General features: G+C 52.7%; 1 protein-coding gene across 1 annotated transcript; it reads right to left on the minus strand.

The window, feature by feature from the left end:
* Positions 1-11,938: 11,938 nt before the first annotated feature.
* ARRDC5 (arrestin domain containing 5) lies at positions 11,939-25,614 on the minus strand. The gene is given in 7 exon segments (XM_030292895.1): positions 11,939-12,527; positions 12,529-12,636; positions 12,638-12,748; positions 12,750-12,782; positions 22,863-23,068; positions 24,540-24,653; positions 24,656-25,614. Coding segments are annotated over 7 exon segments (1,026 nt in total). The 5' UTR covers positions 24,834-25,614; the 3' UTR covers positions 11,939-12,251.
* Between the last annotated feature and the right edge of the window lie 1,148 nt (positions 25,615-26,762).

Genomic DNA, 26,762 nt, shown 5'->3' on the forward strand with positions numbered 1-26,762 from the left:
AAACTCAGGTGGTCCCAAGGGCCAGAAGGAAGTAAGTGCCTCCGCTAAAGCGTTGGCAGCATGGCAGAGAGTGGCCCTATGGGACACCCACCCAGAGATTCCCACATCCACCAAGATTTTAGACTAAAGAAAGTCCTCTGCCTTTTACAAAAACCACTGGACCAAACAAAACCCAACTGGGGCTGTGTTCACCTCAGGAGCCACAAGTTTGCTACATTACGTGGGGTGGGGTGGGGTCTCTGAAGCCCCGGAAAGAACAAGAAAACCAATTGGTATCTGTGACTGTGGTTTTTCAACAATGACCACACTAGCACCATGCAGTAGAACTTTCTGAGACGCTGGGAATGCTCTGGAATTCTGTGGCATTCAATATGGTGGCCACCAGCGCCATATGGCTTTTGCACATCAGGAAACTGAATGTTCGCATCTAAGTAACCAAGTGCAGCTCGACAGATTCTCAAGTGAGTCCGAGACCCCACGAGGATTAAAGCAACCAGCTACAACAGTTACATGTTTCACATCGGCTGCTGGCCTTTTTTTCCTATCCATTCGCGTTCCTACTCATTCACTCAGCCATTTTTCTGGAGCTGCTGTGCTGGGCGTTGGGGACAGTGAGTAAAACAGATCCCAGCCTTGTGGTACTCACCACCCAGTGGCAGAGACAGACAATAAACGAGAAATGAGTGAAATACATAGTAGGTCAGGTGGTGGTGTTACTGAGAAAAGCAAAGGACTGAAGATGGGAGAATGGGGGTGTGATTTTTAATAAGGTGGTCAAGGGAGGCCTCCCAGATTGGCCTCTTAATGCAGAAGCAAGGGAGAAAAGGAGAGACCCCCTAGAGATCCGGGAAAACAGCACGTTCAAAGGCCCTGAGGCAGACCATGCTTGGTAAGTTGGACGCCCTGCCAGGAAGTTGATGAGGGGGTAATGGAGGATAAGAGTCCTGGGATGGATAAAGCTCAGAGAGGTTAAGTGAGTTGTCTACGGTCACACAGCTCAAAAGTCACTGGGAGTAATGTCTGGTAGCACAACTTTTGAAGGAAAGGAGAACAGCCATGCCCACCTTCTTCCCTAGTGTGGTGCTCAACCCCCACGTTCAGCTCTCCGCCAGTGCAATCCGGGGCGTTGGCCATTGCGCATGTGCGTATGTGGGTGGGGGAGGGGACCGCACCACCAGCAGCGGCTACACGACCAGAGGCTTAGTGCTCGCTTTTCGGCACCACTGCCTCCTCCTCCTGGAAGTCTTCCTGCCCACCTCCTCAGTCTCCCCCAGGCGAAGGCTCCCGGACAAAATAGAGGACGTCCACTTCAATTTGAATTTCTGGTCAACCAGGAATACATTTGGGGGGTATAAGTATATCCCGTGCACTATTTGGGATATACTCAGCATTCAAAAATGATTCCTTGCTGACCGGAAATTCAAACTGAGCTGGGCATCCTTTTTATTTTCTGTTTTTGTTTTTGCTAAATCCGACAACTCTACCCCCAAACTCCCATCCCTCTCTCTGCCCCAGCCACGTCCTCCCTCTGTCACCTCCTCGCCTGGGTGGGCTCCTTGAGGGCAACACCTGTCCAGGATTATTCCCAGGGTGGGAGGTGAGAAACATACGGTTTTCTGAGCTATTTTATTACATTATTCAAAGGCCTGCCTTTAATTTCCCCCATTTTCTGGATGAGGAAGCTGAGGGTCAAAGAGGTGATGTTCCAGGTCAAAAAACCGGAAATGGGTAGTCGGAATTTGTTTGAGATCTCAATGTACCCTCCTCCTCCTCCTCCTCCTCCTCCTCCTCCTCCTCCCCCCTCCTCCTCCCCCCTCCTCCTCCTCCCTCCTCCTCCTCCCTCCTCCTCCTCCTCCCGGCTTCCCCTTCCTCTTCTCTAGGCACACTTTCCAGTGGAAAAGCTCTGAAAACTCCCATTCTTTTGCGCCGAGTCTAGAGGAAGGAGACACAGACCAGTGTTGTGCCACTAGGTGGCGCTGCTGGTCCCAGATTGGTCTCTGCTTGACCCAGGTGTCCCCTCCATCCACAGTCTGACCCTTCCCTCCTTCCATCCATCCATCCATCCATCCATCCATCCATCCATTTATCAAGCATCTCTTATGATGTGTGAGCCATGTCAGGCCTGGCTGCGAGGACCTAGTGATTCACTGCATATTCAGTCATTCAGCAAACAATTATTAAGCACCTGCTGTGTACCAGGCTCGTGCTCTGCAGCCCTGGGGATTCAGCCTCTACCGCCTTCAAGGCACTTATAACCCAGTAGGGAGACATTTGCCAGGGACTAGAAGGGCTGCATTAAGATTTTCACAGCACTGGGGCGCTTGAGTGACGCAGTGGGTTAAGCGTCTAACTCTTGATTTCCGCTCAGGTCTTGATCTCGCGGTTCATGAGTTTGAGCCCCATCCGCATCGGGCTTTGCACTGACAGCGCAGATCCTGCTTGGGATTCTCTCTCTCCCTCTCTCTCTCTGCCCCTCCCTCCCCTGCTCACGCTTTCTTTCTCTCTCTCTCTCTCAAAATAAATAAACTTAAAAAAAAAAAAAAAAAAGACTTTCAAAGCCCTAAGGCACTTTGGAGTCCCTCCCTCCGTGAAAAAAATATTGCAAATGACCTTTTACAACTGCACTGGTATTGCACTCGTTCTTTTCTTCTGATTGTAAGATAAGTTGAAAAGAACCATTTCCACGGGCCCTTAAAAGTGTCATGGGTCCTGGGTCTCCTGGGTCTGACGAGTAAGTTGGCTCTGGTGCCCAAGGGTCAAAAATAGAGGCGATTGGGCCGCGTGGGGGCTACACAGGCACAGTGGAGCCCAGAGGAGGGCTGGACCCAGGCTGTGGGTGGTCCTGGGAAGCCTCCAGGAGGAAGTAACGTCTAGGCCGAGTCCTGAGAGAGAGGAGGAATCGGCGTCAGGCAGGTGAAGGCATTCCAGGCACAGGGAACAGAGAGTGTGAAGGTGCAGAGTGAGAGGCTGGAGGGTAGAATGTGGTGGGGGCAGGGTGTCAGGGAAGAGAGACCAAGTCCGACAGTTCGGTCAGGGCCAGGCTGATAGGAGCCCTGAGGACATTAGGGAGCCACAGAAGGTTCTGAAGCATGGTCAGCAAGGGCGGGTGGGAGGGAGCATTGGAAAATGTCTTGGGCCGCCTTATGGATAAAGGAAATCAGGAAGGGGAAAACGAGCTCACCTGCTTGAGGGAAGTCTTACAGAAAAGGTGGAAGTCATAGAAAGGAGGAAAGGGCAATACAGGAGGACATTCCAGGCACCGTGATGAATTACTCATTCAGGAAGTGTGTATTAAACACCTCTTGTGTGCTCTGCTGAACAGTGGTGAAACAGAAAACGGCCGTCCGGATGAGGTGTACTCCAGGCAACAGGAATACCTGTGCAAAGGTCCTGGGGCAGCACTGGACTGCTGTGTTGGAAGAAGGGCGAAGAGGCCCGCCCAAGTGGCCAGAGCAGAGCAATCCAGGGTGGGGAGAGAGGGAGGGGATGAGGCAGGTAGGCTAGGGGAGGACCTGGGCTTACACCCCGGTGGGGTGGGGAGAGGCGGAGGGGGAGCCCTGGAGGGCTGTGGGCGGAGAAGAGGGGCACCTGACTCAGGTGGGGGCATAGCTGGGGTCTTGAACAAGCAGGAAGCTTTTGGGCAACCACGGCGCCTTCTGGGAGAGGGGGCTGGGAACCAGGAGTAGAGGTTGCTTGGAGCCCTGCTGAGGAAGGGGCTTCATCAAGCAGAAGCTTTTGGCCTTTATCGTTGAAACGGAGGATTGAGAGGAGGGAGGCCCTGTTTAGGTCTCTGGGGAGGGGGGTGGAGTCTTCAAGAGGCAGAGAAAGGCAGGGGTGAGGGCAGGGCAGGCGGGAGCTGATGGCCCATGACCAGGCCTGCAGGGGGGGTGGGGGTAGGTGGGAGAGACCACGGCAGGGAGTGGACAGGCCGTGGTTCAGAAGGTGAGGTTGACTGGCGCCTGTGGCGAGGGACCCAGGGGGGCGGAGGCCGCCTAGGCCCTCCCCGGGGCTGGGACCAGCGGAGGAATGAGTTGGGGAGGGCGTTGGTGAGTTTAGTTTTGCCTCTTTGAGAGCCCGTGGGTTGCAGATTTATCGAGTAAAATTACAAGATACCCAGTTAAATGTGAATTCCAGATACACAATGAATAGTTTTTAGCATAAGTATGACCCCAATATCGTAAGGGACATACTCATGCTAAGAAATGTTAGTTTCACTGCGCGTCCTATATTTTTCCTGGGAGCCACACCCCAGCCGCAGCAGACCTGCCTACGTCTTCCCCAGCGACGCAGCTCCAGCCAGTGGCTGGACAGTCTGACCAACTGTGGCCCGATGGCCAGAAGGCAAGGTTTTGTCTCCTTGTGCCGGCTCGCCGCGGGAAACCGGGGGTCTTTTAACATGCAGGCCCTGGCCTGTCCCCGCCCCCCCCGCCCTCATGGCGCCAGCTGCCCGCTGTCCCCTGCACGGAGGTACGGCTTGGGGGGAGGGGAGCAGCTCTGAGACCCACTGTCCCCTGGGCCGGCCCCTCCCGGGCCGGTCAGGTCCCACTGGGCACCGCCAGCCCCAGAATGCCAGGCCAGGGGTCCCGGCAGAGGGAAGGGCTCCGTGTGGCCTCTTTCCACCCAGCTCTGGTGGCCCGTCCAGCTCAGAGCCAGACATCTGAGGCCCCCTGGCCTTTCTGTGAAGTCCTGCTGGCAGAGCGGGCTGACTTCCTCGTCAGAATGTGCCGGAAGGACAGAGGCCTAGGGGGCGGTTGACCAGGAACTAGATCCCTCAGGGCCACAGCCACCCCCTGCTGCCCGACACTGAGTGGCCTTGTCTGGGGTGGCCAGGCCCAGCAGCTCAGGGCCTGGCCCGCCAAGCGTCAGCTGCCAGGATGTGCCAGTCACGTTGGTGGGGAAAGAACACCCCGTTCTTGGCTCTCCCGGCTGCCCCTTTGTTCACAGGCAGAGGTGGGGGGCTGTTGTCCTGGCAACCGGCCCCTTCCCCCTCGAACAGTCCCTTGAGGTGAGGAGTGGAGGCACCTGGGATCTGGGGGTTCCGGCCAGAGAGGGTCTCCTGTCACCCAGGACGGCAAAAGAGCACCCCCCCAGCCCCCCTGCCCGCTCAGGGCTCACATGTCCTGGACACGGGGGAGGCCAGGTCACCCCCTTGGGATCGGAATGCCGGAGGTGGCAGCAGCAGGGGGGAGGACATTCCCAGCGGGGCAGGCTCCGTGGTGGCAGCTGCCGGGCCCCGCCTGTCCTATGTCCCCTGAGTTGGAGGCTGCAGCTGGTGCAGTGGCTTGGGTTCCTGGGGGGGTGGGGGGTGTTATTTTTGGGGGGGGGGGCGAAGGAACGTGAGCAGCACCTCCCCCCGGGACAGGAAGTGGGGCGGTCCCAGCTGTGTTTCTCCCGTTGGCCCACCTGTCCCAGTGGGTACCACAGGCCACCGCACAGGAAGTGTTCCCAACGCCCGCCTGTGTGGTCTCCTGAATCTGGGGCCCAGAGGGGAGGCAGCCGACGGCGGCGGGGAGGGGGCAGGAGCCCCGCCGCCATTGTGCGTCAGAATCTTCCAGAAGCCCCCAGCTGCGGTGACAACAGTATCTGGGGGGTGAGTGCTTACTTCGGCCGACGCGTTTATAGACGTAGGCTGTTTAATCCTGCACCTTTGGGAAGGAGGGACGAATGATGAACTCGAGTTTTACAGGGTGGGGATACTGCGGCTCAGAGACGGAAGTGACTCAGCCAAGGTCACACAGCATATAAATAGCAGAGCTGGGAACCTCATTAGCATGGACTGTATCAGATACGCGAACTCCACATAGACTTCGACCCTATAACGCGGACAGGGGCTTTGCCACCTGGGGCAATGCTGCCTTCAGAACTCTCAGGGATCCTGCCTCCACTTGGGGTGTCTGGAGACATTTGGAGTTGTTCCTACTCGGGGTGCTCCCGGCGTGGAGGGGGTGGGGCCAGGGATGCTTGCCCAGCCCCCACAGTCCCCAGGGAAGCCCCCACAGAGAGTGATCCAGCCCCACATGTCAAGTTGTGCCACGGTGAGTGATAACAATTCACATTTAAAGCCGTCATGGCGATCATCAGTAGTCACATTATTTTAAGTGTAATAATTCCGTACAGATTGTACAGATGAGAAAGCCCACGTCCGGAGAGCCTGTGGTTCAGACTCCCAGCCCTGCTCGGGCACCGCCATTCCTGGCTGCTTCCATGATGCCCTGTAAGCTTTACAGGAAAGGGCGCTGGTGCCCAGGGGAGATGCAAATGAGGACTCACACCCGCAGCCCCCAGGACGGGCTCAGACCACCCTGGGTCCCCATCTCGGCTTGGCCACTCACTGATGCTGAGGGCCGCTGGCCAGCCGGTGACCTGCCTCAGCTCTGCGTCTCTGAGATGCGTCCCTTCCTCCTTAGCAGACACGCTGCTGAGCGGTGGTTAGGGGATCTCATCCTGGTTTTGTGAGCCTGGGCGCCCCCCTGCCCTTCTCTGAGCCTCTGCTGCCTGGTCTGTGAAATGGGCGCAGTGATGACCCTTGATGGCTGTTGTTCTGATTCACAGATGATGGAGAGGATTAAGCGAGGCAGTCCACAGCTCGGCTTGGTGCCTGGGGCACAGTGAGGACCATGTAAAGCTTGGGTATTATAGGGGCGCCTGGGGGGTTCAGTCGGTTGGGCATCCAACTTCGGCTCAGGTTGTGATCTCACAGTTCATGGGTTCGAGCCCCGCGTTGGGCTCTGTGCTGATAGCTTGGAGCTGATAGCTTGGAGCCTGCTTCGGATTCTGTGTCTCCCTCGCTCTCTGCCCCTCCCCTGCTCATTCTCTGTCTCTCTCTGTCTCAAAATAAATAAACACTAAAAAAAAAAAAAAAAAAAAAAAAAAAGGCTTGAGTATTATTATTTAAAAATTTTAACGTTTATTTTATTTTTGAGAGAGAGAGACAAAGTGTGAGCGGGGGCAAGGCAGAGAGAGAGGGAGACACAGAATCTGAAGCAGGCCCCAGGCTCTGAGCTGTTAGCACAGAGCCCGATGCGGGGCTTGAACGCATGGAGCGTGAGATCGTGACCCAAGCTGAAGTCAGACGTTTAAACCGACTGAGCCACCCAGGTGTCCCATTATTTTTAAGTAGGCTTCATGCCCCGTGCAAAACCCAGCACGGGGATCGAACTCACAAGCCCGAGATCAAGACCTGAGCTGAGATCAAAAGTTGGACCCTCAACTGACTGAGCCACCCAGGTGCCCCTTGGGCATTATTATTATTACAAAAAATTCAATGGTAGTAAAATACACACAACATAAAATTTACTGTAATTTATCCTAGCCATTTTAAGTGCACAGCTCGTGCACAGCTCAGTGGCATTAAGTGTATTCACGCTATTGTGCAACCATGCCCCAGCATATGTCTCCAGAGCTTTTCATCTCCCCAAACTGAGACTCTGTCCCCATGAAATACTGACTCCCTGCCCCCTGCCCCACCCTGGGCTCCTACCATCTACTCTCTGTCCCTGTGGACTGGGCTCCTCTAGGGACCCCCGTGAGTGGGATCATGCAGGATTTGTCCTTTTTTGAAAATTTTTAAAAAATTTATCTTTGAGAGAGAGAGAACGCGCGTGTGCAAGTGAGAGAGGGACAGAGAGAGAATCCCAAACAGGCTCTGTGCCTTTATCACAGAGTCCGACTCGGGGCTCGAACTCACAAACCTCGAGATCATGCCCTGAGCTGAAATCAAAAGTCGGACGCTTAAACTGAGCCACCCAGGCGCCCCAGGACTTGTCCTTTTGGATTGACCTACTTCACTTAGCATAACGTTCTCCGTGTTATTGATGGTGCAGTCATGTATGAGGATTTCCTTTCTCTTTAAGGCTGAGTAATATTCCATTGTATGAATGGACCACACCTGTTTATCAGTTCATCCATCGGTGGACCCTCCAGCTGGTGTGATCATGGAAAGAGGAAGAGTCTAGAAGGATATTAAAGGTGGACCCAATGGGATTGGTCAAGCGATTGGTTGAGGAATGTGGTTTTAAATTTTTTTTAATGTTTTATTTATTTTTGAGAGAGTGAGAGCGAGAGAGAGACAGAGCGTGAGCGGGGGAGAGGCAGAGAGAGAGAGGGAGACACAGAATCGGAAGCAGGCTCCAGGCTCCGAGCTGTCAGCACAGAGCCCGACGCGGGGCTCGAACTCACGAACCGCGAGATCGTGACCTGAGCCGAAGTCAGACGCTTAACCAACTGAGCCACCCAGGCGCCCCAGAGGAATGTGGTTTTTAAAAATACGCCCAAAGGGATTCCTGGCTGGCTCAGGCTGTAGAACATGTGACTCTCCTCCCCAGGTCGTGAGTTCAGGTCCCGTGTCGGGTGTAGAGTTTAAAGTAAAAAAAAAAAAAAAGCAAACAAACAAAAAACATCCACAAACGTTTTCTTTTTTTAAGCTTATTTATTTATTTTGAGAGAGTGGGAGAGAGAATCCCAAGCAGGCTCCGCACTGTCAGCATGGAGCCCGACTTGGGATTCAGACTCACAAACCGTGAGATCATGACCTGAGCTGAAACAGAGTCAGGCACTTCGCCAACCGAGCCACCCAAGCGCCCCTCCATAGGGTTTTGACACTCCTTTATTTAAAAAAAAAAAATTTTTATGTTTATTTTGAGAGAGAGAGCATGAGCAGTGAGGGGGTCAGAGAGAGAGGGAGACACAGAATCGGAAGCAGGCTCCAGGCTCGGAGCTCTCAGCACAGAGCCCGACGCGGGGCTCGAACCCACGACTGAGAGATCATCACCTGAGCCGAATCGGATGCTTAACCGACTGAGCCCCCCAGGCACCCCGACACTCCTTTACAAAAGTGGAGCCTAATTCTCTTCCCTGTGAGTGTGGGCTGGACCGAGTGAGCTGTCTCTTACGAACAAAATATGCAGAAGAGTTGTGTCCAACACTCTGAGACATCGGTCACAAAAGTCACCGTGGCCTCCCTGCTCTCTCTCAGATCACTCGCTCTGGAGGAAGCCAGCTGCCGTGTTTCGAGAACACCCAGGAGCCCAGGTGGCGAGGAACTAAAGCCTCCAGCCAAGATCCACATGGGCGGGGCTTCTCCGGTCATCACAATTCGGTTTTGAGAGGCTCTCTCTCTGCCTGCCGTGTGGACAATGGACGAAACGGCAGAGGTGAACGTACGCCCCCTTGGGAAGCAGCCACTGCAGTCGTCCACGGTGAGCACTGATGGTGGCCTGGATTCGGGTTGTGGCAGGGAGATGGAGAGGACGTGGACAGGTTAACAGAGTTGCTGGGAAGTAAAACAAACAGAATTTGGGGGAAGAAGCGACTCAGGTAACTTCATCGACGTGGAGCTGAGGACTGAACCGGCGGTGCAGGGTGGGGAGAAGGTGAACGTGACAGGTTTGGCTGTGGCCACGTTTGAGTCCATGCCCCCCAAATGTCCAAAGGCCTCCATAAATATAGCTACTTGCATGATAAGAGTAGACTAGGGGCGCCTGGGCGGCTCAGTCGGTGGAGCGGCCGACCTCGGCTCAGGTCACGATCTCACGGGTTGTGAGTTTGAACCCTGCATCAGGCTCTGTGCTGACACAGCGCGGAGCCTGCCTCTGATTCTCTGTCCCCACCCCCCTGCACCTCCCTGCTTGTGCTCTCTCATCTCTCTCTCTCAAAAACTAAACATTACAAAAATAATCCGAGTAGCAGACGCGGAGAAATCCTAGGGTACACCAATGGCTGGAATAAGCAAATTTCAACTTGTTATTTATTTATTGTTATTTGTTTTTATTCCATAAAGTTTTATTCCTTGCGTTTGCACCAATCAAGCGCGAATCAGTGTCCTGGGGCAGCTCCCCTCCAAACGCTCCTCTGCAAGCAGCTGGCAAAGGGGAGAGAGAGAACAAGGTTCCTATGGCAAGTTTGTAGTGTGGATCTGGCCCTGAAGTGACTTCCGTCCCTTAACCAGATCAGTCACAGGGCCATTGGCCATGATCATCTTACCTCCATTGGCCAGGCCAATCACGTGGCCACACCTAACTGCAAGGGGTACTGGAAATGTAGTCCAGCCATGTGCCCAGGAGGAAGTAGGAAACCCTGATGGAAAATGAGCCAGTCTTCGCCAGGGTCTTATTATTGTCCCCATCATTTCTGTTATTATTTGCACTTATCGTCTGCAGAAATGACGCTTGACGGTTCACGCATATTTCAGGACCCGAGGAGGGTGAGAGGCGCTGCCTGGTATGTCTGGAAGGCTTCCTGAAGAGGAGGTATGGATGATGTGGCTTCGAAGAAGACAGAAGCCAGAGATCTGAGAAGTGGGAGAAGAATAAGAATCTGGCGTGACACCAGGGAAGTCGTTCCTTCGTTCCTGCCCGCGCGGAGCCTGGTGGGCCAGGGTGAGTTGCCAAGGGACCCAATGGACCGAAGTGCCTGATTTGTGTTCAGAGTCTCCTGGTTGCTTGAGGAAGCAGATTGTCAGAGAAGATACAGGACACCCAGTTAAACCGGAATATCAGATAGACAACGCATGATTTTTTTTTAAGCCTAAGTATATCCCAAATACGGCAACGGGACGTACTTATGCTAAACTATTACTGTCCTTCTGGAATTCAAATTTAACGAGGCATCCTGGAGTTTTATTGCAGGGAGGACAGAATGTAGGGGAGGTCAGGTGCTGGTGACTGATGGTCATGGATGTGACATGGGCCCGATGTGCAGGCCATATGCCTGGAGGACTTTGACGTCTGCCCTGAGAGGGGTAGCCCTGGGAGGCCTGTGAGTGTAGGAGGGACAGTCCCTGACTTGGGTAAGGGGGCCCTCAGACCCAACCCCGGGACTTGGCAGCCACCTGCCCCCATGGATTTCCCCAGCCTAGGGCCTTTCCCCTTCAGCAGGGCTGACATTTGGGGCCAGATCATTCTTTTTTTTTTTTTTTAAGTTTTTATTTAAATTTCGCTTAGTTAACATACAGTGTGATATGAGTTTCAGGTGCACAGGTTAGTGATTCCACACTCTTGTACATCACCCAGTGCTCATCACGACAAACGCACTCCTTCGTCCCCATCACCTATCTCACCCATCCCCCCACCCCTACCCCCTGGTAATCAGCAGTTTGTTGTCTGTAGTTAAGAGTCTGTTGGGGCCAGATTTTCTTGATGTGGGGGCAACCTCGTTCACTAGGGATGTGAGCCGCATTCCTGACCCCCGCCCACTCAACGCCGCCGCCAGGAGCACTCGTAGTCATGACAACCACAAATGCCCCCAGACCTCACCTAGTGTCCCCTGGGGGCAGAGCCACGCTGGGTGAGAGCTCACTGGGTTAGGGGATTCCATTGACCTCCAGGAGACTCTGCATCCCATAATCATCTGACCTACTGAGGTCCTGGGATACCGCACACATTTATACACACGCATCAAGGGGCACCTGGGTGGCTCAAGGGACACCTGGGTGGCTCAGTCGGTTAAAGTGTCCAACGCTTGGTTTCAGCTCAGGTCATGATCTCATGGTTCATGGGTTCGAGCCCCGCATTGGGCTCTGTGCTGACGGTGAGGAGCGTGCTTGGGACGCTGTCTCCCTCTCTCTCTGCTCCTCCCTGCTCTCTCTCTCTCTTATCTCGTCAATAAATAAATAAATTAATTAATAAGTAAACATTTAAATACACACAACAAGCGGGAGGGAGAGAGGAGGTAACTCACAAACACTGGAGGGGTCACCCTGATTTGCAACCGCCTGACCCATCGGGGATTTATTCTGGTGTCCAGTGTGAGCTACGGATGAAAACTCAATTTTACGCCCAAATGATGAACGCAAGGTTTCTCCCCCTTGGCACTGTGGACCGTTGGGGCTGGTAATCCTCTGGGGTGAGGCCATCCTGGGCATTGCAGGACAATGAGCCACATCTCTGGCCCCCATTCCCCCCCGCCATGCCCGGAGTAGCCCCTGTTCCCCTCCGTGGGGACAGCCCTTACGACTGCCGGTTGCCCAGAGGCTGAACCACCCCAGCCGCGGACAAGGTCTAGGCACTGGTAGAGCCCATCAAGGAAATGGGTCTGGAGCGCCAACCGTGCGGGTGACGGCTGCCAGGTCTTGTCCCTTCCCCTGGTCTTCTCCTGGCCATCGGGAGAAAGCGATACCTAAGTGCTGCGGTGTGAGAAGGAGGTTCAGGCATTCCCCCCCCATCCACCGTGACTCATCTGAAGCCTGTCTTACGAGACAAAGAAAGGGCTGCTCATACCGCCAATAAAACTTTTAATATTTAGAGTTTGGGCGCTTAATTCTGGCGCTCCTGGCTCACGGGTAACGCTGCCCCCTCCAGCGGCTGGCGGCCGTCGGTATCCGCGGGCGCACCGGTGACGATGATGGGAACCTTGGCCTTCACACAGGTCAGGGACCACGGCAGATAGACCGTGCTGACCAGCTCATAGCGGGTGCTCATGATCTCGCCGTCCCGGGTGCTGCCGCTCACGGACAGCACCTGCGGGAGGTGGAGGGTGCTGACGATCTTGGTGGTGTCGAAGGGCGCGATCTGGGTGTTGGCCTCCTGCCGAGAGCAGCTCGCTGCTGTCCTCCCGCGACCGCCGCTCCGCCTTGGGGGTGAAGCCCTCGTACCGCACGTGGGCGTAGAGGGCGAAGACGACCGTCTTGATGCGCTTGCCCGGTGTGGTTGCCGATCTCCGTGGTGAAGACCATCCCCTCCCCCGGCGCGAAGGTGTTCTTTTCCATCTGGGTCTGAAGGCGGATGGTACCCTGGATGCAGCAATTGTACGAGGACTTTCTTCTCAGCCTCCACGAACAGAGGGTTCTGCAATTGGGGAGGACGGGCAACCGTGAGGGGTCACGGCCACGGGATCCGCTCGCCTGCCGAACGTTCCTCCACCATAGCTCCTGCAAGCCTGGAACCGCTGGACTCTCCTAAGTAGGAGGCCCCGAGGTAGGATCTGCAGCCTTGGGGATTTAGCAGCCAAAAGCCTGGCATCGCCTCCCCGCTTCCTTTACTCAATTCCCTTTGCCTTTCTATCAGTTTCCTCCTCTGCAAAAGCAGCCTTTGAAATGCACAAGACCCTGGTTTACCCCCACCTCCATTGCTTACTTCTGTGTGGCCCTGAGTAAGTGGCTTGACTTCTCTGGACCTTGGATTCTTTCTTTCTTTCTTCCTTCCTCCTTCCTTCCTTCCTTCCTTCCTTCCTTCCTTCCTTCTCTCTTTTTTAATGTTTATTTTTGAGAGGGAGAGAAGACAGAGCGTGAGCAGGGGAGGAGCAGAGAGAGAGGGAGACACAGAATCTGAAGCAAGCTCCAGGCTCCGAGCTGTCAGCCCAGAGCCTGACGCGGGGCTCGAACCCATGAACTGTGAGAGCATGACCTGAGCTGAAGTCGGACACTTAACCGACTGAGCCACCCAGGAGCCCCACCTTGTTTCTCTTTTTAATGTTTATTTTTGAGAGAGAGAGAGAGAGCGCGCACATGTGAGCAGGGGAGGGGCAGACAGAGAGGGGACAGAGGATCCCAAGCAGTCTCCGTGCTGACCGCAGAGAGCCCGATGTGGGGCTCGGAGTCACAAACCGTGAGATCATCACCTGAGCTGAGGCAGGTGCTCAACCACCTGAGCCACCCAGTCACCCCTGGTCATTGATTTCTAGACGACAGGAGATGTCTTGCCAGAGACCTAGGGTTTACCCAAGTAGTTCAGACTTTAGGAGAAAATATTCCGGGCTCTGAATTACGAAAGAAAACTGTAGAGTTGAAATTATGTAACGTGTTTCAATAAATGCCTCAAAAGGCAGCCATTCTATCAACTTAGCTGCTGGGTTGCAGATAAAGTCACACATTATATTTACTGAGTGGCTTGGGTGACGTTTTACTTTTTATTTGTGAACAATATTCTAAAGGATTCAACGTGATGTGGGGTGGGCTTAGAATAATCGCTCTCCACTTTTGCTGGCTTCCAGTATCTTCTTGCAAAGGAACTTGATACTTTTACAAGTGTGTGTGTGTGTGTGTGGGTGTGTGTGTGTGTTCGTGTTCCCCTTCAGCATACCAAAAAGAGAGAGAGGAAAAAAATCGTGCAAAAAATACTTGCAAACGCCCCTCCCATCCCCATTAGTGACATCGAGTTGGTCGCTTGAAGCTGGCTCTGATGGGAGTATTTTCACCAGGGAAGTTGGTAAACATTACACATCAGGGCTGCCCCCCTGGTCGCCCCACTGCCGCGTTCCCACAACCTGCTTCATCAGCGTTTACAAATTCTCCTGATTTGTTCCAGATCGCTGCTCATTTAAGGAATAAAATACCAGGGGGCGCTTGGGTGGCTCAGTCGGTTGAGCACCTGACCCTTGATTCGGCTCAGGTCACGATTTCACGGTTTGTGGGTTCGTGCCCTGTGTTGGCTCCGTGCTGAGTGTAGGGCCTGCTTGGAACTCTCTCTCTCTTTCTCTCTCTCTCTCTCTCTCTCTCTCTCTCCTGCTTGAGAACACACTCTTTCTCTCTCAAATAAATTAACAAACTTTAAAAAAATTTTTTTTAACGTTCATTTATGTTTGAGACAGGAAGAGACAGAGCATGAGCGGGGGAGGGGCAGAGAGAGAGGGAGACACAGAATCGGAAACAGGCTCCAGGCTCTGAGCTGTCAGCACAGAGCCCGACGCGGGGCTCGAACTCACGGACCGCGAGATCATGACCTGAGCCGAAGTCAGCCGCTTAACCGACTGAGCCCCCCAAGCGCCCCTAAATTAACAAACTTAAATAATAAAAAATTTAAAATATATCAGTGTCGCACAACTATGTGAATGTATTTGATACCAATGGTTAAGTGGTAAATTTTATGTATATTTTACCACAGATTTAAAACAAAAAAAATAGGGTGTGCCCGGGTGGCTCCGTCGGGTTAAGTGTCCGACTTTTGATTTTCGCTCGGGTCCTGATCTCATGGTTCCTGAGTTCGGGCCCTGCATCGGGCTCCACACTGACCGTGTCTCTCTCAAGGTAACAAATAAACTCCAATAAATAAAATAACAAAACCAAGCTCTAGTTGAGGCCCCATGGGCCCATCTCCCAATGCCATCCTCCCACCCCCTGGCCCTCTTCATCCTGAAATGGGGGGTTTATCATATCAGCGGATATTTACTTATTTATTTATCTTAATTTTTTTTATTAAAAAAATTTTTTTTTATGTTTATTTTTTATTTTTGAGGACAGAGAGAGACAGAGCATGAACGGGGGAGGGTCAGAGAGAGAGAGGAGACACAGAATCTAAAGCAGGCTCCAGACTCTGAGCTGTCAGCACAGAGCCCGATGCGGGGCTCGAACCCACGAACCGTGAGATCATGACCTGAGCCGAAGTCGGACGCCCAACCGACCGAGCCACCCAGGGGCCCCTATCTTAATTTTTTAAAACATTTATTCATTTTTGAGAGAGAGAGACAGTGTGAATGGGGGAAGGGCAGAGAGAGAAAGTGCTGAAGTCGGGCGCTTAACCGACCAAGCTACCCAGGCCCCCCATATCTGCAGATTAAAAAAAAACTCAGACGCAGAACACCCCACAAAGCAAATATGCAACTGTGAATTAGTATCAAGTCAATTCGCTTGTAACCCCCATCCAAGAAGAAGGAATTTGCTAGTTTTTTCCTCAAAGTCCCTCACACTTGCCCAGGCGGCAACCCCACCTGCAAAGGGCAAAATCCTGAATTTCACGGTGATCAGTTTGTTGTACCTACACATTTGTTCTCCTACGACATACACAGAGGGACCTACGCCAGATTCTTGTCTCAGAAAAAAGTGTGTAAAGAATCACATAGCGGGGCACCTGGGCAGTTCAACTGGTTAAGTGTCCAGCTCTTGGTTTCAAGCCAGGTCATGATTTTCATGTTCATGAGTTCAAGGCCTGCACTGGCCTCTGCGCTGAGAGCACACAGCTGCTTGGGATTCTCTCCCTCCCTCTCCCCTGCATTCTCTCTCTCCTCTCTCTCTCTCTCTGTCTCAAAAATAAATAAACTTAAAAGTATTTTTTTTTAGAAAGAATAATGTAACAAGCACAAGTGTCTTTCTAACCAGTGTGAAGAAAGGAAACGTTACGTATTTGATGAAACTGGGTGACTCTGGGTGCTTTGCCCCATTTTTCCCCTCCCGTTCTTTTCCAGACTGGCATCTCTCATTTCATATGAAGTTTTCTTTTCTTTTCTTTCTTTTTTTCTTTTTTTCTTTTCTTTTCTTTTATTTTCTTTTCTTTTCTCCTTCCCTTCCCTTCATCCTTCCCTTCCCTTCCCTTCTCTTTTCTTCTATTTTTTTTTTAGGCAGGCTTCATACCCAGCACGGGGCTTGAACTCACAACCCTGAAATCAAGACCTGAGCTGATATCAAGAGTCAGATGCTCAACCAACCGAGCCACCCAGGTGCCCTCATGTCAACTTTCATATTACGTAGAAATGCATCTGCTTGTGGGAGAAGTATACAATCCTGTTTTACATATTTTAATGCTTTAAATAAATCAAGCTGTCCACGTTCTCCAGCAACTGGCTCTTCTAGCTCAGCGTTCGGGGCTCGAGATGCATTTGTATCAACACACCTGTTGTTCTGGTTTGTTTTCACCATGGGCCACTGAGCGTGTCGCAAAATAGTTATATGTTTATTTTCTTCAGGCAACCCCCCTCTACAAGATGGATGTTTCCATAGTTTCTATGTGTTAGGTGTCAGAAAAGGGCTAGAAGGAACATCGAGACATTCCGGGACGACGTTTTCTTCTTGGACTTACACAGGAGAGTTGCTCTCCGCCACCAGCTGGCATCACGTTTTCCATAAAGAAACGGTAACAAATATTTTAGGCTTTGTGGGGCACGTACAGTACCTGTCATTATACTTTCTTCTTCTTCTTTTGTTTTTTTAACCCATAACTCATGGTCAAATCGCCAGATTTCAGGGGCGCCTGGCTGGCTCCTTTGGAAGAGCGTGTCACAAACACATAGATTTTAATATCGTGACAGAGAATACAACCTGTGTTTGCATCTACATCTAGGTCTGTGAAAGATGACATCGTGTCCCTGAACTAATACTTACCCATGGACACATGCCTGCTGGTACTTTCTGTTTTACTGTATTCTACTTACTGTATCCTTTAAAAATGTTCCTCCCAGGGGCGCCTGGTGGCTCAGTCGGTTAGGCGGCCGACCTCGGCTCAGGTCACGATCTCGCGGTCCGTGAGTTCGAGCCCCGCGTCGGGCTCTGTGCCGACAGCTCAGAGCTGGAGTCTGATTCCGATTCTGTGTCTGCCTCTCTCTCTGCCCCTCCCCCGCTTCACCCTCTTTCTCTGTCTCTCAAAATAAATGAAAATGTTTAAAAATTGAAAAATATATCCGTTGCAACCTTCTGAATTCATTTTCCCGTTATGCTTAGTGGACTTACTTTATTCTATTATTTTGCTTCATATAAAAGCAAAATTTATAAAACATTAGCTGGTCGTAACCCACCAGATTAATTTTTTCTGGTAAATTCTGGAGTCTACCTATTCAAAGTATATTCTGTCCAACACATTGATGTTGTAAAAACAAAGCTTGTTGCAACCCACCACATTTATATTTTCTGACCTATTTTATTCTATTCTTTCATGTTTTAGTATATATTTGAGGTTTTTTTTTAAGTTTTTGAGAGAGAGAGAGAGAGCGAGCAAGCAGGCAGGGAGGGGCAGAGAGAGAAACAATGCCAAGCAGGCTCCGCGCTGTCAGTGAAGAGCCCGACGAGGGGCTCAAACTCACGAACTGTGAGATCATGACCTGAGCCGAAATCAAGAGTCAGACACTTAACCCACTGAGCCACTGAGGCGCCCTTATTCTTTCATTAAAAAAAAATTAATTGGGGCGCCTGGGTGGCTCAGTCGGTTGAGCCTCCGACTTCGGCTCAGGTCATGATCTCACAGTCCGTGGGTTTGAGCCCCGCGTCGGGCTCTGTGCTGCCGGCTCGGAGCCTGGAGCCTGCTTCTGATTCTGTGTCTCCCTCTGTCTCTGACCCTCCCCAACTCGTGCTCTGTCCTCTCCGCCTCAGAAATAAATAAGCATAAAAAAAAAATTAATCGCCACCCACCAACCGTATTTTCTTCATTTCCTATTCTACTTATTTTATTCTCTGTTCTGTTTTCTTCTATTTAAAACACACACACACACACACACACACACACACACAATGTTTGCAACCCCCCAAGTTGGCTTTTTTCTAATACTTTCCATTTTGGCCTTATGTATTCTTGCATTTTATACAAATGAACTGGCATCCCATTAAATTGATTTTCCAACCCACGAATGGGCATGATCTGAGGTTTGGAAAACACCGGTCCAGATAGGATTGCTTTCCCTTGGAGACCTAGGGCTGACCCCTGACCCCAGGTGACCTCACCTCTACCCTCAGCCTCTGACCCCCTGCCTCCTCCTCCCTCTCCGCCTCCCTCTCCTCCAGGAGGCTAATTGCAGGCAGTTTTATTCTAAATCCCTCCAGTCATTCATTCGAAAATTCCTCGCATGCGTTAGAACCCTGCAGGTGTTAAGGAAGTGGCTGCCCTAACTCAAGGCCAAGCCTGTACCTCTGGCCTGTGGCTGAGAGAGGGCCAAGAAGTACCAGCGATGGCCCAGTGGCCTCCCACGCTAGGTCAGGCAGGGTGGCCAACGCCCTCTGATACCCAATAATGTTGAGGGTACAAACCCCACGTTGGATTTCCCCGACCTGGGAGTGTCTTAGAGCCCTGCATTCCTTTGGCATAGGTGAGCCTCTGGGGGTGGGGGTGGGGGGATTCATCCAACCAGTATTTGTTTGCATCGATTTGGTGCCAAGTTCAAGGAAAACCCATAGCAGTTAAGACAAGCATAGTCCCAGGGCGCCTGGCTGGCTCAGTCAGAGGAGCGCGTGCCTCTTGATCTTGGCATTGTGGGTCCGAGCCCCAGGTTGGGTGTAGAGATTACTTAAATTAAAAAAAAAAAAAAACTGAAAAAAACCTAAAAAAGAAGTAAGACCAGCCCAGTCCCTGCTCTGGTGGGGGGGGGGGGGAACGAACGCATAACTGGCACATTGAAAATGAACCAGGTCATTTCCGATGAGGCTGTGGTGGGATGCAAAATGGCGGGGGGGGGCAGGAGTGAAGGAGAGGTGGGGTGGGGGCTCGCTTAGAGTCAGTGGTTAGGAAATGTCTCTGGGACAAGTTCCTTTTCCAAACGGTACTGACTCCTGGAAGAGGCAACAGGGTCCCATCTTTCAAGACTCTTTAAAGGTACCAAGAGTGGAGAGGAGGTGAAGAGATCAGAGCCCTCGAGCCTGGCTAAAGGGAACGGGAAAACAGGGCAGCCACTGTGGAAAAACAGGCTGGCGGTTCCTCAAATGTTAAACAGACTCGTCATCTGACCCAGCAATGCCCCTCGAGGTATCAGGCCAAGAAACATGCAAAACTTTGTACGACCTGTGCAGTACCTTGACTCTCTGCAGCCGAGAGGTGGAGGAGACAACCCAAGTATCCATCAGTGCAGGAATGGATACACAAAATCGGGTCCCATCTGTGCCCTGGAATATTATTCAGCCATAAAAAAGGATACATCACAGACGGAGCCGGCACAAAGGCCGGTGGGTGGGAGATAGCTGACACACAAAGGCTCCGGACGGATTAGTGGTTGCCAGGGGCTGGGGGAGGGGACGTGGGGAGTCCGAGGGGTGACAGCTAAGGGATGTAAGATTTCATTCTGGGGTGAAATAGAACCTCAAAATCGACAGAGGGGGGGCCCTGCACAACTTTGTGAACACACCAAAAGTCATTGAATTTGCAGCACCGGAGGAGGGCGATTATAAAGTCGTGGAGTGTATCTCAATAAAGCTGTTTTGTTTGGGAAATGTCTGCTCCTCCCCCCTCCCAGCTCCCCTCCCAGGGGGGCAGTGGCTGTTGGTCAGTTTCCTGGCCTCCTCCGGAGAGTCGTTTGCTACACTGAAGGAAGTATATTCACGCTCTCACCACCCGCTGCCGCGGGGCTCTGGTTCTGAGCTTCGCAGAGCTCAACGCCACCCCGGACTGACACGTCCTGTCCGGTCTTTGTTTCTCTTTACTTTTTCCGTAGAGTATACCCTTGGACAGCACCCTGCCGGTTTCATTCTCCCAGCAATGAGCATTTAGGCTGATTCCAATTTTTTTTTTTTTTTTTTTTCTTTGCCACCAAAACATTGCTGTAGGAGTTCACGTCACGCGTGAAAGAATATCAGAGGAGAAATTTCTAGAAGGGCAGTGGCTGGGACAAAGTGCATGTTCACTTTCTTGTGGATAGATGCAGCTAAAGTGCCCCTCTGTTGGGGTTGCGACAGTTTATTCAGTGACTACGTGGCTCGGCAGCAGAGATCGATAGGATGAGGAGGAAGGAGAGGAAGATCATATCATAGTGTTCCAGGAGGAAGGCACAGCCCGTGCAAAGGCCCTGGGGCAGGCCCAGTCCTGGAGTGTGGGCCGAACATTGAGGAGGCCCATTTGGCTGGAGCAGAGGGAGCAAAGGGGAGGGAGGGCAGAAGGGAGGGCAGGGCGGGGATGGGGCAGGTCACTCAGGGCCTTGTGGGCAGCGGGGACTTTGGCCTTTACCCTGAATGAGATGGGAGAGGGAGGGCCGTGGGCAGAGGAAGGTCATCACCTGACTGCCTCTGGCTGCTCTGAGGGCAGACTGGGGTCAAGAATCTGCCTGTACCTGGTTGAGCCCCATCACTGCTCACTGCACCAGAGTGGTAACCTCTGCCCCGGTGCCCCAGCTCCTGCTCTCACCCTGCCCCCTCTTGTCTATCCTCCCCAAAGCAGCTGAAGGGAATGAAATGACGACCCTCTGCCCACCAGGGCTCCCACCTCCATCAGAGGTGGGCCTTGTGCCCCAGGGCCTTTGCACGGACTGCTCCCTCTGCCCGGAACCCTCTACCCCAGATGTCCACATGGCTTTCTCCCTCTTCTCTTTTTTTTTTTTTTTTTAATTTTTTTTTCAACGTTTTTAATTTATTTTTGGGACAGAGAGAGACAGAGCATGAACGGGGGAGGGGCAGAGAGAGAGGGAGACACAGGATCGGAAACAGGCTCCAGGCTCCAAGCCATCAGCCCAGAGCCTGACGCGGGGCTCGAACTCACGGACCACGAGATCGTGACCTGGCTGAAGTCGGACGCTTAACCGACTGCGCCACCCAGGCGCCCCAACCCCCTCTTCTCTTTCAATTCTCTGCTAAAATGTCACCTCCTCAAAAGGGCCTCCCTTGACCAGTGGTTAAGACAGTACTGAGTAGTCAGAAAAACCCAGTATTTTCATATCCTCAAAACGCATGTGTGATAACTCCCTTTGCTGCCATGATCTTGATTTTAGATCTTCCCACTTACTGGGCACCTCCTGGGTGTGCAGACTTTATGCTGAACACTCTGCGGTCTTCACAGGCACCCATCAAGGGAAGTAGTTTTCTTCTTCTCATTGCGCAGATCAGGACAGTCAAGTCACGGCTCCGGGAGCCGGGGTGTTTTGTTTTGTTTTGTTTTTTAATTTATTTTTGAGAGAGAGAGAGGGACAGACAAAGAGTGAGTGGGGGAGGGATGGAGAGAGAGAGAGAGAGAGAGAGAGAGAGAGAGAGAGAGAGAGAGAGAGAGAGAGAATCCTAAGCAGGCTCTGCTCTGTCAGTGCAGAGCCCAAGGCAGAACCTGAACTCACAAACAATGTGAGATCTCTTGACCTGCGCTGAAATCAAGAGTCAGCTGCTCAACCGATCCCCCCCCCCCCCGGGGGGGCCCCCTGGGAGGTGTTAATTGCCCAAGGCCACCCAGCTAATAGCATATCTGTCAACGGAATCACAGGCTGGGTCCGACCCAGCACCGACATTTCCAAAGGGAAGGCCAGAGGAGGGCCATAGTTCGCTCAGGGCTGACACAGGGGGCAGATGGTCAAGCGGCCTTGAGCTCAGGCCTGATCATCCCAGGGCCGGTCCACCCCTCCAAGCATCTACCCTTCCTGAGACTCTCCAGGACCATCGCAAGAGGTTGGCTGGGCTCCAGGTGATTCTTGTCACACGCATAATAATACTGGAGATAGCGGCTGGGACAAGATTCTGGGGCACATCCTCCAACCTGCGCCGGGCACTGTGGGAAGTTCGGGATTTACATGAAACATGAAATGGGGGGGGGGGGGGGGCGGGCTCTGGGATTCCTACCTGGATCTCGAAAACTAAAACGCCAGCCATCTGAGGCACCATGATCTGATAGGAGTCCCCAGGGAAGTTACTTGGCCCAACGTCACTCCACCCACCTTGACTTCTACCTTGACTTCTCTGCACCTGGCCCTCCAGGAACCATCTAGAAAACCTCCTTTGCTTAGCCAGACCAACATCACATGGCCTTTCCTTTTCCAGGGCCAGAGGCCACCCCCTTTCATGCCTCTTTTTGTGGGGCACCATCTCTGCTGTCTGAGGGCTCAAAGACCCTGGCGAGTCACCGAACATCCAGGCACCTTTTTCACCCGTGGGTCACAGGGAGGTCTCTGTAGTCTTGACTTGTTGCAGGGTCAAGGGCATTGGGGACCACTCATTCTCTGTAGGGGGCGTCCAGGGCACTGGGGGTATTGAACAGCTGCCCTGGCCCTACCTACTCGACGCCAGTAGCTCCCTCCCCCCAGCTGTGACAGCCACAAGTGTCCCTGGACACCGCCCAGTGCCCCCTGGGGAGGCAGAATTGTCCGGGTTGAGAGCCCCGGCCTTGCGCCTGCCCTGGTTTCTGATTCACCTTTTGTGAACTTGGCCTGGGGAACCATCCGTGCCTTTTCCTTCTTCCTGGTGGGGGCCACCTCTGTCCCCTGCCTTCCCACCTCCCCCTGCCTCCCGTGAGCTTTGAGGACAGGTCCGACCCCTGCTCCTCTCCTATCACTACCTGCAGTGCGTTTTCTTGATGGAAGTCTGAAGTCCCTTGAATCAACAAGTACATTCTCTTCTTCGCTAGAATGTGCTCCCGACCCATGCAGGAGGCTTGCACGAAGTAGGAGACGTGGCCAATTTTGCTGGCGAAGGTAGAAGGAAGCCTGGGAGGTAAGTTGAAATGGAAGTCAAAGGTGTGGCTGCCTGCACTTAACCAATTATCTGAAAGCAAAACACACCAATGCCATCAGAAGGTTCTAGAATCTTTTTTTTTTCCTCCCCTCCACTTTTTATTTATTATTTTGGCAAGGGCTTTGTTCTGGGCCTGGCCCGCCCATCCCCGAGCTAGGCTGAGCTCTGTGCTTTTACGGCTCTGCATGGTCTACAGATCTCAGGCCTAGGCCTCAGCCGGGCTGGAGGGGGATGGCCCCGGGCGGGTGATGTGGCTGGGGTGGTCACCCCAAGCTACCCACGGGGATGTGCTCACCGCTACTCTGGATCTGCAAAATTGGAGGTCCCGCCCTCAGACACGCATTCATTCGTTCGACATTCTTGGGCTCATGCTTTGGGGGGGTGGGGGGGGGGTGGGGGGGTGGGGAATGCTGGGCAATCAGAAAGGCTGGTATCTGACGCTGGGGGAGGTCTGGGTGGGGACTGTTTGCTTGCAAAAAGTAACACTTATGACGCCTTCCTGTGTGCCCCACGCTAGTCTAAGCTCTTCGTATACCATTAGGTCACTAAGTCCCCAAAACGATCTTATGAGGCAAGACTTTCTGGCTCCCATTTTCCAGATAGGTTAACTGAGACACGGAGAGGCAACACGGCTGCTGGCCAGTAAGGCCTGGCATGGGGCCGTTCCTGCCCCAGAACCTTCTTTTTCCTTTTTTTAATTAAAAAAATGTTTTTAGGGGCGCCTGGGTGGCGCAGTCGGTTAAGCGTCCGACTTCAGCCAGGTCACGATCTCGCGGTCCGGGAGTTCGAGCCCCGCGTCGGGCTCTGGGCTGATGGCTCGGAGCCTGGAGCCTGTTTCCGATTCTGTGTCTCCCTCTCTCTCTGCCCTCCCCCGTTCATGCTCTGTCTCTCTCTGTCCCAAAATAAATAAACGTTGAAAAAAAAATTTTAAACTTTTAAAATTCTAGAATGAAACTTTGTCTAGCTGAGCATTGGCCAAGAGTTGTGGAACACCCGGGAACACCCCCGTGAACACATTTTGGGCAGCTCAGCCTCCCTGGTGTCTGTCCAGACTTTGGATCTGAACCTCGTGGAGTCGGGGCCGAGTTATTCTTTCCCTAGAATGTCTTCCCTGCCCCTCTCTCTTCCCGGTGACCATAGGACTCCTTATCTTTGTCTCCTCGGAGTTCACTGCTAGAGGGAGATTTATCTGTAAAATCACAAGAAAGATTTTTTTACTGGCCTCCCAAAGTGGTCATGGGGCTAAGGATAGTATTTTCCAGGGGAACGACTTTGATAGTTCATTTCGAATATCTGGGTCCTGCTCGGCTCTTCCTGTCTTGTATTTTCGCGTTGTGAGTATCTGATGGTCATTGTTATACATAGCCTCCCTCCTGGGAGGAACCAGGCCTCTGCCCCTGTCTGGTATCCCTGGGTGTTTGTTGATCAACTAACACATGTGTTTACCTTCCAGACCCAGCTTCCTATCATGGCTAGAGTTGGCTGCTGGCTTGGTCCTTACCCTCTACTGGGAATGTCTTCGTCTTGTGCACATAGTCGGCCTTGTTGTTGCAAATAACATCCCTGCTATAATCACGGGACGCCCCGATTTCTTCATTCCACTCCACGTAACCCTTCCCACGAGCTCCACCTTCACCATGGGGTTCACCAGGGTGCTGTTCAGTATTAGAACCACCTGCCCTTCTATGCTGGAGCCGGCCGGGTAGACCACATCCTTGGGCAACACTAATTCGATCGACTTCACCACAGACATGGGGGGTTGGGGTGGTGGAGGAACATCCTCGCCCCTCCCCATGACACTGAGATCCCCGGTTCCTTTGCCGCGGTGAGGTCACCTGTCTGTGACATCATCCAGCCAGGGTTCTGGGAAGGGGCCTCCAGTGGCCGGGAGGGGAGACGAGGCTGTTGTTCGGGGGGGTGGGACGGCTTGGGAATTCCAAAGCCCTCACTGGTTGGGGAAATGACCACCTGACCACTTTTTCCTCGGAAATAGCAAATGAATACGCAAAAACAGCCACAGACCCTAACATTCCTGCCACACTGGGAACGCCTGTCATCGTGCCAGGAGGCCAGAGGCCTGGGTGGGAAGAGTTCTCACAACACTCCGGTAAGGTAGGCATCATGAGCTCTGCTTAGAGATGGAGAGGAACGAGGAACGAGCCCCAAGGGATTTTCTGCTCTGTCAGATGGCCCCCATGTGCGGTACGCGCGCTTCTCAGGGTTCATACGCTGGTTAGGCTCACCCGCTTCCATTGTCATTTTAATGGCTATTTACCCCAGTCGGAAAAAAATTATGGATGTGGCCAGGGTACGAAGTCTGGTGTGTCCCGATCGAAGATGCTTAGAGTGTTGTGTGCTCCACTTTGCACGAACACCCTCTCACGCATCTGACATTTCCCTTTACACCTGTGTCTGTCTGCCCCATCGAATGGGAAAGTCCCTCCAGGGTGGGAGGAACTTTGTGCCCACCCACGTCGTCTTGGCTCCAGGCCTGGTTCAGACCAGAGGGGTGTCAGTAAAAGTTTGTCGAGCGACTTAATGACTTTTAAGAATATATGATTTTGCAAAAAAGGAGACCGAGGCTTGTGGATAGGTGCCCGATCTGCGCGTGGGATGAGCCTAAGTGGGAGGGCCGCTGGAGCACGAGAGGTGCCAGGAAATGTCCGTTCTGCAGACTCCGGCAGGCCTCATTCATGGTCTTTGCTGTGTCTTGCTTTATTTTACACGATGTCTTCTGTAGACGTTGCCGTCTTGTTCCTATACGGTTTGTCAGCTCTTGGAGATGCTCGGCTAAAATCAAGGTGTTCTGGGATTCTGGGGGAGACTCTTGCCCTATTCCTTGCCGTGACCTCATCATTCCAACCTCTCCTTCCCGGTCACTTCTCCTCTGACTTGGCCCTTCTGCCCCTCTCTTTCACTTATTAGGACCCTTGCGATGATTTGGGGCCAGCCTGCGCAATCTAGAATAACCTCCCTCACCTAAAGACCTTTAATGTAATTTAATCTGCAAACTTCCTTTTGGCACGGAAGCTACCGTATTCACAGGCTCCAGGGATATCTTTGTGGGGGACATGATTCTGTCTGCCACCTGGGGACATAACAGCAGAAGGGACTCTGCTCACTGCCTTCCCATGCCGCTCAAGACACACGAAAAAAGTCCTCTGGTGGCCCTTGAGGCCCCAGGTGACACCTCTCTGACCTCATCCTCTCTCTGCCCAGCTACGCTGGCCTCTTGGCTACGCTCCCCCCCCACATTTCTAAGCCTTTTCCCGCCTCTGAGCTTGGCCGTGCCTCCTCGACCATCTGTCCTTGGTTTCTATCTCAGATCGCAGCTCAAATGTCATCTGTTCAGAGAGGCCACCTCTCCACCTCAACCGGAATGTCCTCCCTGCCCACTCCCACATGCCTCTCCAGCCACTGTCGTGGCTTTGCTGCAAATAGAATCTGAAATGATTAGCTTGCTTTATTTATTTATTTATTTGTTGCCTGTCTCTCCAGACAACAATTTACCCGTCTGGAGACCACCAACGGGGGTCGGCCTTGCCCATTGTTGGGCCCCCCAGCTCTGAACACCGTGTCCAGCGCTTTGTAGGTGCCCAGCATGGGTCACTGTGTGCCCGCCAAGACTGGCCAGAGCAGAGCAAGCAGGGCGGAGGGGGCAGGGCAGTCCTGCCCGCCTGGACAGCCGGAGAAGGCGGGAAACGAGGCGGGAAAACCCAGCAAA

Source organism: Lynx canadensis, chromosome A2 (assembly GCF_007474595.2).
Source record: "Lynx canadensis isolate LIC74 chromosome A2, mLynCan4.pri.v2, whole genome shotgun sequence".
Lineage (NCBI taxonomy): Eukaryota > Metazoa > Chordata > Mammalia > Carnivora > Felidae > Lynx > Lynx canadensis.